At 34.3% G+C, this 12909-nt stretch overlaps 1 protein-coding gene across 3 annotated transcripts in view; it reads left to right on the top strand.

The window, feature by feature from the left end:
• Window positions 1-12909, top strand: part of ZDHHC17 (zinc finger DHHC-type palmitoyltransferase 17) — an 86681-nt gene that overhangs the window by 48463 nt on the left and 25309 nt on the right. For all 3 annotated transcript variants that reach the window (XM_039249924.1, XM_039249925.1, XM_039249923.1), the window contains one exon: window positions 4706-4831. In XM_039249924.1, the coding sequence (XP_039105855.1) occupies window positions 4706-4831 (126 nt within the window). The remainder of the gene's footprint in view (window positions 1-4705; window positions 4832-12909) is intronic.

Here is a 12909-nt window from a genome sequence, read left to right as displayed (position 1 = left end):
TAACTAGTGCAGTCCATAGTCTACAGTGTCAAATAATTATTGTGCCTGTAGAACTTTTGTTTAAATTCATGTTTGTTTTTTCATTTTTATTAATGTTTTATCTCACATGTATAAGTAGGGTTGGCTATTGATAAAAAGAAGTTATTTTAAAATGTAAATCCCTGGCAACTTCTGGAGTTACATCATCATCATCATCATCATCATCATCATTCTTATCATTATTTCAAATTTTTCTAAATGGAGGCATAGTTGGCATGCAGCATTGTACTAGTTTCAGGTGTACGGTGTAATGATTTGATACCTGAACATATCATGAGATAACCACCACAACAGATCCAGTCAGCATCTGTCACAAAATTTTCTTTTCTCTTGTGATTGGAGCCCTGAAGATTTACAGTCTTAGTAACTTTCAGATATACAATACAGTAGTGTTAACTATAGTCGCCATGCTGTACATTATATCCCCAGGACTTAACTTATTTTAAAACTGGAAATTGTTATACCTTTCAACTCCCTTCACCTATTTTGCCCTCCCTCCAACCCCTGCTTCTGACAACCACGGGTCTGTTCTCTGTATCAATGAACTTGGTTTTGCTTTGTTTGTTTTATTTTTTAGATTACACATATAAGTGAGATTATATGGTATTTCTCTTTCTCTGATTTATTTGGAGTGGCAGTATTTTTTTTTCAGGTTTAATTTAATTTCATTAAAAATTTTTTTTTCTTTTAATAGTTTATTGTCAAGTTGGTTTCCATATAACACCCAGTGCTCATCCCAAGTGTGGAGTGGCAATATTTTCAAAGGAATGACATTTAAGGAGTTGCTTCAGTTGCTTAGGGCTCACTTACACTTTCAGAGGAAAATTAATCTTTTTATCCACACTGGTGGGAAAGTAGAATTTTGTTTTAAAATGCACTGTTTGTGGAATTAAAAACTGAAGTATCAGATGCTTTTTCTGCTGGAATCTAACATTCTTAATATGCTGAAGTTTAGTCACCATCTTCTAATGGGAACCATTTATTCATTCGTTCTTTCATTTAACAAATATCAGTGGTCAGGAGCCCAGGTGTTTAATACAGATGAAGTCTGTATTCTCTCAGAATTTACATCGTATTAGAAAATAGACAAAAAGTAAATTAAAACATGCACATGCATACTCATAGGCAAATGGGTACAGTGATGAGACATAAAAGGGCCACATCAGGTTAGAGTGACTTGTGAATACCTCTGAGGAGATGACATGGGCTTTGAGACTTGTCTGATGAAGGGATCAGTTATGGAAAGACGTGGAGAAGAAACTTTTCATGTGGAAGAGCCTACAAGTGCAAGTCCCAAGGTCAGGAATAAGCCTGCCCTGTGAGAGTTGCAGCAAATGCCAGCCTGGACTAGTGCAGTGAGCAAGGGAGTGAAGTCCCTGAGGGAGGCAGGTGCCAGATCATACAAGGCCACGATAAAGAGCTTTGTGTTCTCAGTCAGAAGAAACAGTTGGAAGGATTTATATAGGCTGGCTTTGTAATCTTTGTGTTTTAAATATTTTTAAAAGATGACTTTGCTGATGGAGAATGCATTGAAGAATTAAGAAAATAGAGGGGATGGGTGAAGATCATTTAGCTATTGTAATAAACCAGGCAGATGATGTTAGTTTAGCCTACAGTTGTAGGACTAGAGCTGGAGAGCAATGAATGGATTTGGAAATGATAGTTTAGAATAGAAATGAAAATGATAGTTTAGTGTAGATTAGATATGAGGGTGAAAGGAAATATTGATGACTTAGATTATGGTTTGAGTAACTGAATGGCTTATGATATATATTGAGGTTGTGAAGACTGAAGGAAGAAGACTTTCTTGGAGTAAGGGTGGTAAGAATATATTTGAGGTGTGGTGCCTTTTAGCTATGTGGAATGGCAAGCTAATTAAGTAAACTTACATTGATATGAATGTCAACAGGGGAAAAATTAATTAATGAGAAACAACGTAGATTGTTTGCCTGGGAATTTGACAAAGTTGATTTATACCTGTATATTTTTCCATCTTTCATTTTGAGAGCTAAGAAAGAGACTCTAATTGATAATTATGAATTATAACAAAAAAGATGTAGTCTGCAAGTCTGGCTGTAATAGCTAATAAACGTATTTTTGAAAGAATATGAAAAATTATACTTTGTTTTATAGTTATAAAAGTATTAGTTGATCCTTTTTCTTCTAAAATAGGTATTTTATAAGTAAAATTAAACTTAAGTTTGTTAGAAATCTGTCTTTATATTATCTATTTACCCTTGTAAATTAGTTATTTGAATAAATAATTCAATTCTTTTAGTATGTAAATAAATGATTTTTTTTTCAAAATAAAATAATTTTAAAATTACTATTTTGATCCTAAGAAGGATCAGGAATGGCCATATACTGTAGATTAGAAGTTCTAAATCTGGGACCTACCAGTGAATTTTGGTTAGAGGGTGAGCCCGTGAACCCCTAAAATTGTTACCAAAAAATTACTTGTATTTTAGTACTTTTTGGAGGAGAACGTCAGTGGCTTTCATGAAATATGACTCAAAAGAATTTAAGAACCGTGGCCCCAGATAATAGTTACATAGAATAAATCCAAATCTTGTTAAGTGATCACAATAAGGGAGGGAAGAATATTTGGGATATTAAGGATTTTTAAAACATGACCTATGTAGTAATAATCCCTTTTTATTGTAGCAACTCATTTGTGAATTTTTAAAAAAATAATATTTTACCCTCTCCCACATGTTTTGGTTATACACATAAATTTAGATAAATTGAGTTTTGGGAGAATAATCTCCGAGTGATGTCCAAGCACTTATCATTTTTTCTTTCTGAAATCATCAAACAAGATAATTTTTAGCTTGTGCAGGCTGTAACATTACTAAGCTCTGTTAATATATGGAAAAAAAAATCTTACATGGTTTCTTGACATGAGGTAAGATACTTTTTTCTAAAAATAGTTTTTATTACCTCTTCAGTAACTGACCTAGATGGTCTCCAAGCAAGAATTTTCCTTAGTTTTAACAATGAAATTCAATCTCAGGCAAAAAGTGATCTTCCACTCTCCACTTTCAATAGTGTTTATCTCACCAAAACCTTTGAAAATTTATTTTATTACCAGTTACATAGTCTATAAACACTCCATGATTGTTGTTGTTATTCTTGTTAACATTTACTGTTCGGGCTGGCACATGGAGTAATCAGATATAGACTTGACTCAGAACCCTGGTTTTAGTATCATTCTTTAAATTAATTGCTTGTTTATTTTACCAGCTGAATAAAAACTATATTAAAGCAGTCAGAAGACTAGAGGAGTAGTTGAAAGATTTCTTAAAGCTCCCTCCATCTTTTTATCTAGGCAATCCTTAGGTGTCACATGGCCCTCTAGTGGAAGGGATGCTCAGCTGGACCGAGGCAACAGCAGGATATTCTCTGGGAATTGTTACCCAAGGGATTGCTTTTATTCAGGTAATCTTTATAGTTTGGATTAATTAGCTGGTTCTTACGTAGGTGATAGAAGTTTTGAATAGGTAAGGAGATATTTTACAGTAAATGTCCCTATTTGTGGAAGATTCACCTAGATTAAGCCCATTCCTTATTAAATACTATTGATCTTTCATTAAAGGATTGGTTGGGCTTTTTGTTGTTATTGTTGTATTGTTATAGTTGTTGCTACTGGTGGTAGTGCCGTGTTTGTTTTGTTGTTTGCTTCCTTTTTATTTTTTTAGTATTTTTTTTCCATAAAGTGTACTTTATACTTGATAAATAATCATCTCTCATAAGTCATGCTCTCCAAGGCTCCTATTCTTTTGTTTTTATCTAGTTTTTCAAATAAAATTTCAGTATTTTCCTTTTTTAAGTAATTGTGAGTATTCATCCATACATTCTTAAAATTTTGGTGGACAAAATTTTTTCACTTTTATATTTAAAGTAGATAAATAGTGGAGAATATTAAATAGAATAGAAATGTAGGTGTCTCACTAATGAGAAATAAGATGTGAAATTTATAAAGTCAAAAAGAAGCATAGATCTACAATTGGGAGTGCTTATATCTTGTGTCTTCCTTTAAAACATATTAGTTTTATTCACTTCTGCTCTTTGGCATTCTTCTCAAGATTAAAAGCTATAGGTCCATAACTTGAGTTTCACTATTTTTTGTTACTGTTCTCATTCTCTGGAAATTTCTGGATGTGTGAATGAATTTAAGATGATTAGAATGCCAGTACAACAGTAGGAGAAATAGAAGTTGACTTTTCTTCTTCTTCCCTATTCTCTTCAGACTTTTGTCATTACTGAGAAGTATCTGGCAACTTATATTCTAGTAGGATATTTTGTAGTAATAAATGTTACTAACAGAACTCTTAAAGATATGAAATAACTGATAAACTTGATAGCCTCTGATCCAGCAGGTACTGAAATGCCTACTTTTTGATATACTTTAACATAAGCCAAAAGGCAAGCAAAAATAGAATCTGTAGAATAAGATGAGTGGATACGTTTACTGATTGTACTTTGAATTGGAGAACACACATAATATGTAAGATTTAGATTCTTTTAGTATTTGACTTTGCCTGATGTCAAAACAATGTTGATGAACTAATTTTCAGTCAATTTATTTTTATGGGAGTGCTTTAAAAATTAGTAATGAATATATTTTGCTTTAAAAATTTTTTTAATGTGAATTTCTTCTTATCAGGGTGAATCAGCACTTGATTTGGCAAAGCAGAGGAAAAACGTGTGGATGATCAACCATTTGCAAGAGGCAAGACAGGCAAAGGGATATGACAATCCGTCCTTCCTTAGAAAGCTCAAAGCTGATAAGGTAATACATTCATGACTGAAGTTTTTCAGTCTATAATCTTTATGTATTTTTTGGGAGAGAAAGAGGGAGAGAGCAGGCACAAGTGAGAGAATGGGAGAGAGGAGTTGCAGGGAACGAGAGAGAGAATCCCAAGCAGGGGCTCGATTCCATGAAACTTGAGATCATGACCTGAGCTGAAATCAGGAGTCAGATGCTTAACTCACTGAGCCACCTAGGCACCCCGGCCAGTGTAATTTTTAAAACACTGTTTTACCCAGGATAAGATGAAGTCAGATAGCAGTTTTTCAGGGCTCTGCCTACTTGGCCTGTTTGTGTTATTGGATAATTAAGAAGGATAGTTATATGTAAAATTGTTTAAATCTCCACAGGCTAACAAATTTTAGTTCATTGATTTAACTGGCCTTTGTTAAGTAATAGATAATATGTTCTTCCTGTTTAAGTGCACTTATTAATATGGTAAGAAACTGTGAAAAACTGTAGTCCTAACACACATCTTTTTAAACTGATTATAACTCTAATTAATTTAAGCTTCCCATTCTTTTGTGATGTTCTAACTTTTTTTTTAGAGTGAGAAAAACTTATATGTCTCACTTTTCTGTAGAAAGCCGGTTTTAGATCTTCCATGTACCACTTATATTAAATGAGTGTTGCTCAGTTGCCTCATTGTAATATGATTTCAAAACTAAGAATATTTCCCCCAGCGAAAGGTCTGTATTCCTTAAAAATTTCTTTCCTTTAAAAAGTAAAATAGTTATTATTAGCTGGCAGTTTCTTTATATATTTAAGTAATTGACAAGATATTTGGCTAATTTGTCAATAATCACAAGTTGAATGGCATTAAGCCTTGAGTACCATTTTATTCAGGCTGTTCTAGTGATAAAATACTATTTACTTAAAGTTAATGTTGATCTGTGTGTTATCAGAACAAAATGACAAGTTTTGGACAAAGGGAAATGTGAAAGCATGCCTCATTTATTTATATTTCAGACTTCTTTAATGCATTGAAGATCCATTGTTCCGTTACTTAGACATGAGAAGAGTTAGATTTATAGTTTATAAACTTGCCTGTTTTCAACTCCATAGTTGAGAATAATGAGCAATTTTTGCATGTTGTGTTACCTCTTTCATTTTCCTATTAGATATAATATAGAGAATGGTTAATTTTTTATATTCTTTGATTTTGCTCTGTCCTCTAGGAGTTAGAGCAGTTTTTCTCAACATAGCGAGCAAAGGCTGATGTCTCATAATAACTAAGCTTGTTACAAAAGTGTCTTATATTATGTTGGAAAGTCCCATGATCTTTGTGTTTTCATTTGTTATGTGTAAATGTTGTAACATTTTTAAAAAATGCATTGTCAGATGAAAATGACGTTGTAAATTCTAGATGTTTATTAATATATAATTATTATAGCAATAATGAACTAACTGTATGTCAGGGTTATGTGTTTGGATATGATTCCTTTAACTTTTTATTTTATTTTGTTAAAAATTTTTTTTTAATATTTATTTTTAAGAGAGAGAGCATGAGTGGGGGAGGGGCAGAGGGGGAGACAGAATCTGAAGCAGGCTGCAGGCTCTGAGCTGTCAGCACAGAGCCTGACGCAGGCCTCAAACCCACTAACTGCAAGATCATGACCTGAGTTGAAGTCAGACACTTAGCCGACTGAGCCACCCAGGCGCCCCTAATTTCTTTTAAAAAAGAGAGCTTCATTAAAGAGTTCAAGACAGATTTGTGGTTAAATAAATGCTTAACAGTAAGTTAGAGGAAAATCTCTAAATTATTATTTCTTAACACTTTAACAAAAGGGATGGTAATCTCATATATTGTCCTCTTTAATATTGTTTATTGATTATATGAAAATAAATCTGGAAAGATGGAGTAGATGCCCTTTTCCTTGTACCTCCCCATTAAGTACAAGTGTAAAACCTGGACATTATGTACAAAACAAATGTAGGAAGATTCTGGGAGATGGAGAGAAGGCAGAGTGGGTAGAGGGCTCAGGACCTAAAGAATGACATGTTGGTGAGTTTTCTGTGTTTTCTTTTTTTTTTGCCTCCCATATCCCAAAAGTGGAGCTGACAAAGCCAACAACTTAGAATCACAAATGGATACAGACAGAAGTCTCCAACAAAGTCCTGTTCTTTGATCAAAGAGGCTAAATAAATAACTCTTTGATCAAAGAACCACAAAAGAGGCAGCTTAGCAAGATAGAGATTTTAAAAATTTTTTTATGTTTTTTATTTATTTTTGAGAGCAAAAGGGATAGAGCACAAGCGGGGGAGGGGCAGAGAGGGGGAGACACAGAATCTGAAGCAGGCTCCAGGCTCTGAGCTGTCAGCAGAGAGCCTGATGCGGGGATCGAACTCACAGACTGTGAGATCATGACCTGAGCTGAAGTAGGATGCCCAAGTGACTGAGCCACCCAGGCACCCCAAGATTTTTAGAAAATAAATTTCTACCACAACTAAATACTACCAAAAAAACTGTGGCTCCATTTCGAATCATACCAGCAAAGGCCTAGACCTCCCCCCTTACCAGGCTGTAATAAGATGCCCCATCTTATCTCCTGGGATGGTGTGTTGGAGAAGGCTAAATAAAGATTTGCCACTTTCATCCCCACTGGGTGTTAATGAGGTCCCATCTCCTGCTCCATCAGGGAAGATAACAGAGGAAACAGTAATGAGGCATTTCTAACCCTCCCAGCCAGGGTGGTATCAGTAGAGTTATAGTGAGAGTTGGAAGTTCCACCTTTGCCCAACAGTAATTAGGAGACCCCTTCTTGGGTGTGTCAGTGGAGTCTAAGTTGAGATCTGAACTTCATGCCGCCTGTCAGTAATGAGAAGGTGCATCACTCCCTCCTTCTGCCACGACGCATCAGAGGAATTCATCTAAAAGAAAAGGTTTAATAATAAGATCCAGTGTCTGATAACGTTATACCCAAAATATCCAGGTTTCAGAGGAAAATCACTCATCATACCAAGAAACAAGAAGATCTGAAACTGATGAAAAGAGAATCAAATAGGTACCAACAACATGATGACAGAGATGTTAGAATTATCTGATGCAATATTTTAAAACAACCATTATAAAAAGACTTCAATGAATAATTATGAACATGCTTGAAACATGTGAAAAATAGTCTCAGCAAAGAAGTAGGAATACAGAAATAGAATATACAGAAGAACCAAATGGAAATTTTAAAACTGAAAATTACAATAAACAAATTTATAAAACTCAGTGAATAGGATCAACAGCAAAATAGAGGGGACAGAGGAAAGAATATGTGGCCTTGAAGATAGAACAATAAAAATTACACATTCTGAACAACAAAAGGGAATAAATTGAAGAAAAAAAAAAAAAAAAAAACAACCAAAAGAACAGAGCCTAGGGAACCTGTGGTTATAACAGAGTATCTGATGTTTATATGTTTGGAGTCCCAGAAAAAGAGGGTGGAGCTAAAAAAGTACTCAAAAGATATGATAGCCCATAAACCCCCCAAATTTAACAATTAAAACCCTACAGAATAAGAAGTGGAACATACCCTAAACAGAACAAACTCAAATCCTGCCTGAACACATCATAGTCAAAATTCTGGAAATAAAAGACCAAAAAATAAAATTCTTGAAGTCCCCTTATCAACAGGGGTGAAACAGTTCAAATGGCCATGGATTTCTCATCACAAACCATAGAGGCCAGAAGAAACTGGCACATTTCCCATGTGCTGAATGGAAAGAACTGTCAACCCAGAATCCAGTATCCAGTAAAAATAACTTTCGGGAATGAAGGAGAAATCAATATGTTCTGCGGATAAAAGACAACTAAGAGAATTAGTTGCCAGCAGACCTACCCTAGAAGAATGGCTAAGAGAAGTTCTTTAAACAAAGGAAATGATAAAAGAATATATCTTGCAACATAAGATCATGATCAGCAAAATTGTGGGTAAATACTGTAGATTTCTCATTTATACTTTCAAAGGTTACAAGCAAACATTGGAGCAAAAATTATAATACTGCTTGATGTGTCTCTAATTGTAGGTAAAGAACATATGTGAGACAATTTATAATATAAGCAGGGGAACGTAGAGATAAAGGCAGAATTTTCCATACTTCTGTTGAACTGGTAAAATGATGCCAGTACACTGTGATAAGGTATGTTTATATAATACTTAGAGTAACTACTAAAAAAGCTATACAAAGAGGTAAACTGAAAAATACTATAGATGAATCAAAATAGAATTCTAAAAAGCTTTCCAGTAACCCAAAAGAAGGCAGGAAAAAGAAGACCGAGAAACATATAGAGAAGTAGAAAACAAAAAATAAAATTATAGGCTTAAACTCTAGCATATCAGTATCTCATTAAATTAAAATATTCTAATACACCAAGTAAAAGACACATACTGGCTCCCTGTGTTATAAAGCATGACCCAACTATATACTTAACATTTAAGAATAGTGGCAAGTATAGGCAGAATGGAAATGATATGTTACCCTGATACCAAAATCAAACAAAAGCAGTACAAAATATATATATAACAAAAGGCTACTGGTAGTTAAGTTTGGGGGGTTTCAGATGTTATATGCAGATTTTTTATTGAATTGGGTTCAGTACCCCTAAACCCTCCATTTTTAAGGTTTAAAATGGTACACTCAAAAATCTTTAATAGGGGCGCCTGGGTGGCTCAGTCGGTTAAGCCTCCGACTTCGGCTCAGGTCATGATCTCACGGTTTGTGTGTTCAAGCCCTGCTTCGGGCTCTGCGCTGACAGCTAGCTCAGAGCCTGGAGCCTTTTTCAGATTCTGTGCCTCCCTCTCTCTGTGGCCCTCCCCTGCTCACGCTGTCTCTCTCTCTCTCTCAGAAATAAATAAAAAACATTAAAAAAAAATTTTTTAAACTTGAAAAAAATATTGACAAATAGAAGTCATCATTACATAAGTAAGAGGACTTAGGTGCCATGACCAAATTGGATTTATTATAGGAATGCAAGGCACATTTATTTATTTATTAAAAAAATTTTTTTAATGTTTAATTTTGAGAGAGAGAGAGTGTAAGTAGGGGAGGGAGGGGCAGACACAGAATCTGAAGCAGGCTCCAGGCTCAGAGCTGTCAGCACAGAGCCCAACATGGGGCGTGAACTCATAGACTGCAAGAGCTAAAGTCAGACACTTAACTGACTGAACCCCCCCCAGGCACCCTTATAGTGCTCATGTAATATTCAAAATGATTGAGTGTAATCTACCATATTAACAAATTAAAGAAGAAAAATCTCATAATTATATCCATGTAGAAAATGCATTTGGTAAAGATCAATATCTGTTTATGGTAACACTCTGAGAGAACTAAGAATAGAGGAGAATTTCCTGAACTTTATAAAGGACATTTCCAAAATCTTCAGCTAACATCATACTTAATTGTGAAAGATTGAATGATTTCCCAGTAAGATCAAGAACAAAGCAAGGATATCCCTCATGCTGATCTTATTCAACTTAGTGCTAGAAATTCTAGCTGGTGAAATAAAGCATGAAAAGGAAATTAAAAGGCATATAGTTCAGAAAGAAAAAATAAAATAAAATTGTCCCTATTTGTGGTTGACATGATTGTCTATGTAGAAAACCCCAAGGAATCTACAAAGTAAACTCCTAGAACTAATAAATGAGTTTAGTAAGTCATAGGATACAATCTATTTTATTTCTGTATACTTGTAATAAACATGCAGACACCAAAATTAATACGGTATTACTTAGAATTGCTCAGAAAAATTGGATACTTAGGTGTATATATATATGTATATATATATATACATGTAAAATACTTGTATACTGAAACTTTTTTTAAATGCCAATGAAAGAAATCAAAGGTGTTCTAAATAAATGGAAAGACATACTGTGTTCATGAAATGAGGGGTACCTGAGTAGCTGAGTCGGTTAAGTGTCTAACTGTTGACTTCAGCTCAGGTCTTGATCTGATCTCAGGGTCATGAGTTCAAGCCCTGCATTGGTCTCTGTGCTGGATGGGAAGCTATTTAAAAAATAAAAAAGAAAGAAAAGAAAACAACAACAACATGAAATGGAAGACTTAACATAGTAAATATGTCATTTGTGCCCCAATTATCCACATTTCATGTAATTAAGTAAAAAATTCCAGCAAGAATTTTTTTTGTCTGTATAGCCAAGATTATTCTATACAGAAAGGCAATGGATCTAGGATAGCTAAGACAATTTTGAAAGAAAAGAATCATTCTGTGCAATTTTAAGACCTGGTATATAGCTATAATAATCAGGAGTGTGTGGTATGCTTGGAGGAACAAATTCCTAGACCAGTAGAACAGAATAGAGTGCCCAGAAATAGATCCACAGAGATATATGTCCACTTAATTGACAGAAGTGCAAAAGCAATTCAGTGGAGAAAATAAAGCCCTTTCAACAAATAATGTTATAGCATTTGGACATGTATAACAACGAAAAAATAAACCTCTATTCAGACCTCACACCATATAAAAAAGTAACTCAAGGGGCACCTGGGTGGCTCAGTCGGTTAAGCGTCCCACTTCGGCTCAGGTCATGATCTCACGGTGGGTTCGAGCCCCGTCTCGGGCTCTGTGCTGACAGCTAGCTCAGAGCCTGGAACCTGCTTCAGATTCTGTATCTCCCCCTCTCTCTGACCCTCCCCTGCTCACGCTGCCCCTGTCTCTCTCTCAGAAATAAATAAAACATTGAAAAATAATAATAAAAAATAAACTCTAAAAGTAAAATAATTAAATAAACATTAAAAAATTAAAAGGAAAAGTTAACTCAAAATGGTTCACAGACTTAAGTGTAAAGTGCAAAACTAAAACTTTTAGAAGAAAAATCATCAGAACCTAGGGCTATGCAAAGAGTTAAACTTGACATGAGAAGTGTGATCCATGAAAGTAAAAATTGATCAGGTAGACTTAATTAAAATGAAAAACTTTTGTCCTATGAAAGACCCTGCTAATTAGGATGAAAAGACAAACTACAGACTGGGAGAAAATATTTGCTAGCCATATATCCAACCAAGGACTTGTTTGCAGAATTTTCACAACTTGGCTGTGAAAATATCAAACAATCCAAATAGAAAATGGGTTAAAGACAAAAAGAGGTATTTCACCAAAGAAGATATAAAAATGACAGATAAACACATGAAAAGGCATTCAATATTATTAGCCATTAGAGAAATGCAAATTAAAACCATAATGACTTTCTATCATACCTATCAGAATAACTAAAGAAGTTGCAGCAACACCAAACACTGGTGAGGATACAGAGAGATTACTCCAGATGACTCATAGTGCTGGTGGGAATGTAAAACAATACAGTACTCCTGAGAACAGTTTTAGTTTCTTTTTAAAAAACTTAACATTCATTTACCGTACAATCTTGAAGTTGCACTGTTAGGCAGAGAAATGAAAACTTTTAAGTTCACATAAAATCCTGCATGTGAATGTTTATTGCAACTCTATTCATAGTAGCCCCAAACAGGAAACAACCTCAGAGTCCTTCAGTGGGTGAATGGTCAAGCTTTGATACACTCATACCATGGAATGTTCTTTAATAATAAAAAGAAATGAACTGAGGATACATGGCAATAAGTGGATCAGTCTCTAGACATTATGTTGAGTGAAAAAGCCAATCTCATAAGATTACATACTACATAATTCCATTTATATAAAATTCTTAAAATGACAAAATTATAGAAATATAGAATCGATTAATGGTTACCAGATGTTACTATGCAGATGCAGGTAGGGTAGGAAGGAAGTTGCTGTAAAATGATGTGAGCATTCCTTGTAATGATGGAAATATTCTGCATCTTACCTGTATTAATGTCAACATTATGATTATGATATTGTACAAAATATTGTACTTTATTTTACAAGATGTTAACCTTTGGGGGAACCTGGGTAAAGGTTACTTGAGATCTGTCTGTATTATTTTATTACAACTGCATGTGAACCTACAGTTGTTTCTAAACTAAATTTAATCCAAAAATTGCTTACTGAATTATAGAATCTAGATGGTGGATACACAGGTTTTCACTGTAAAATTCTTCCAAATTTACTA

The sequence above is a fragment of the Hyaena hyaena genome, unplaced genomic scaffold, assembly GCF_003009895.1.
Source record: "Hyaena hyaena isolate Hyena2069 unplaced genomic scaffold, ASM300989v1 scaffold_352, whole genome shotgun sequence".
Classification (NCBI taxonomy): Eukaryota; Metazoa; Chordata; class Mammalia; order Carnivora; family Hyaenidae; genus Hyaena; species Hyaena hyaena.
Note: the sequence above shows the minus strand (reverse complement) of the source record. Positions and strands in the feature narration are given on the sequence as shown.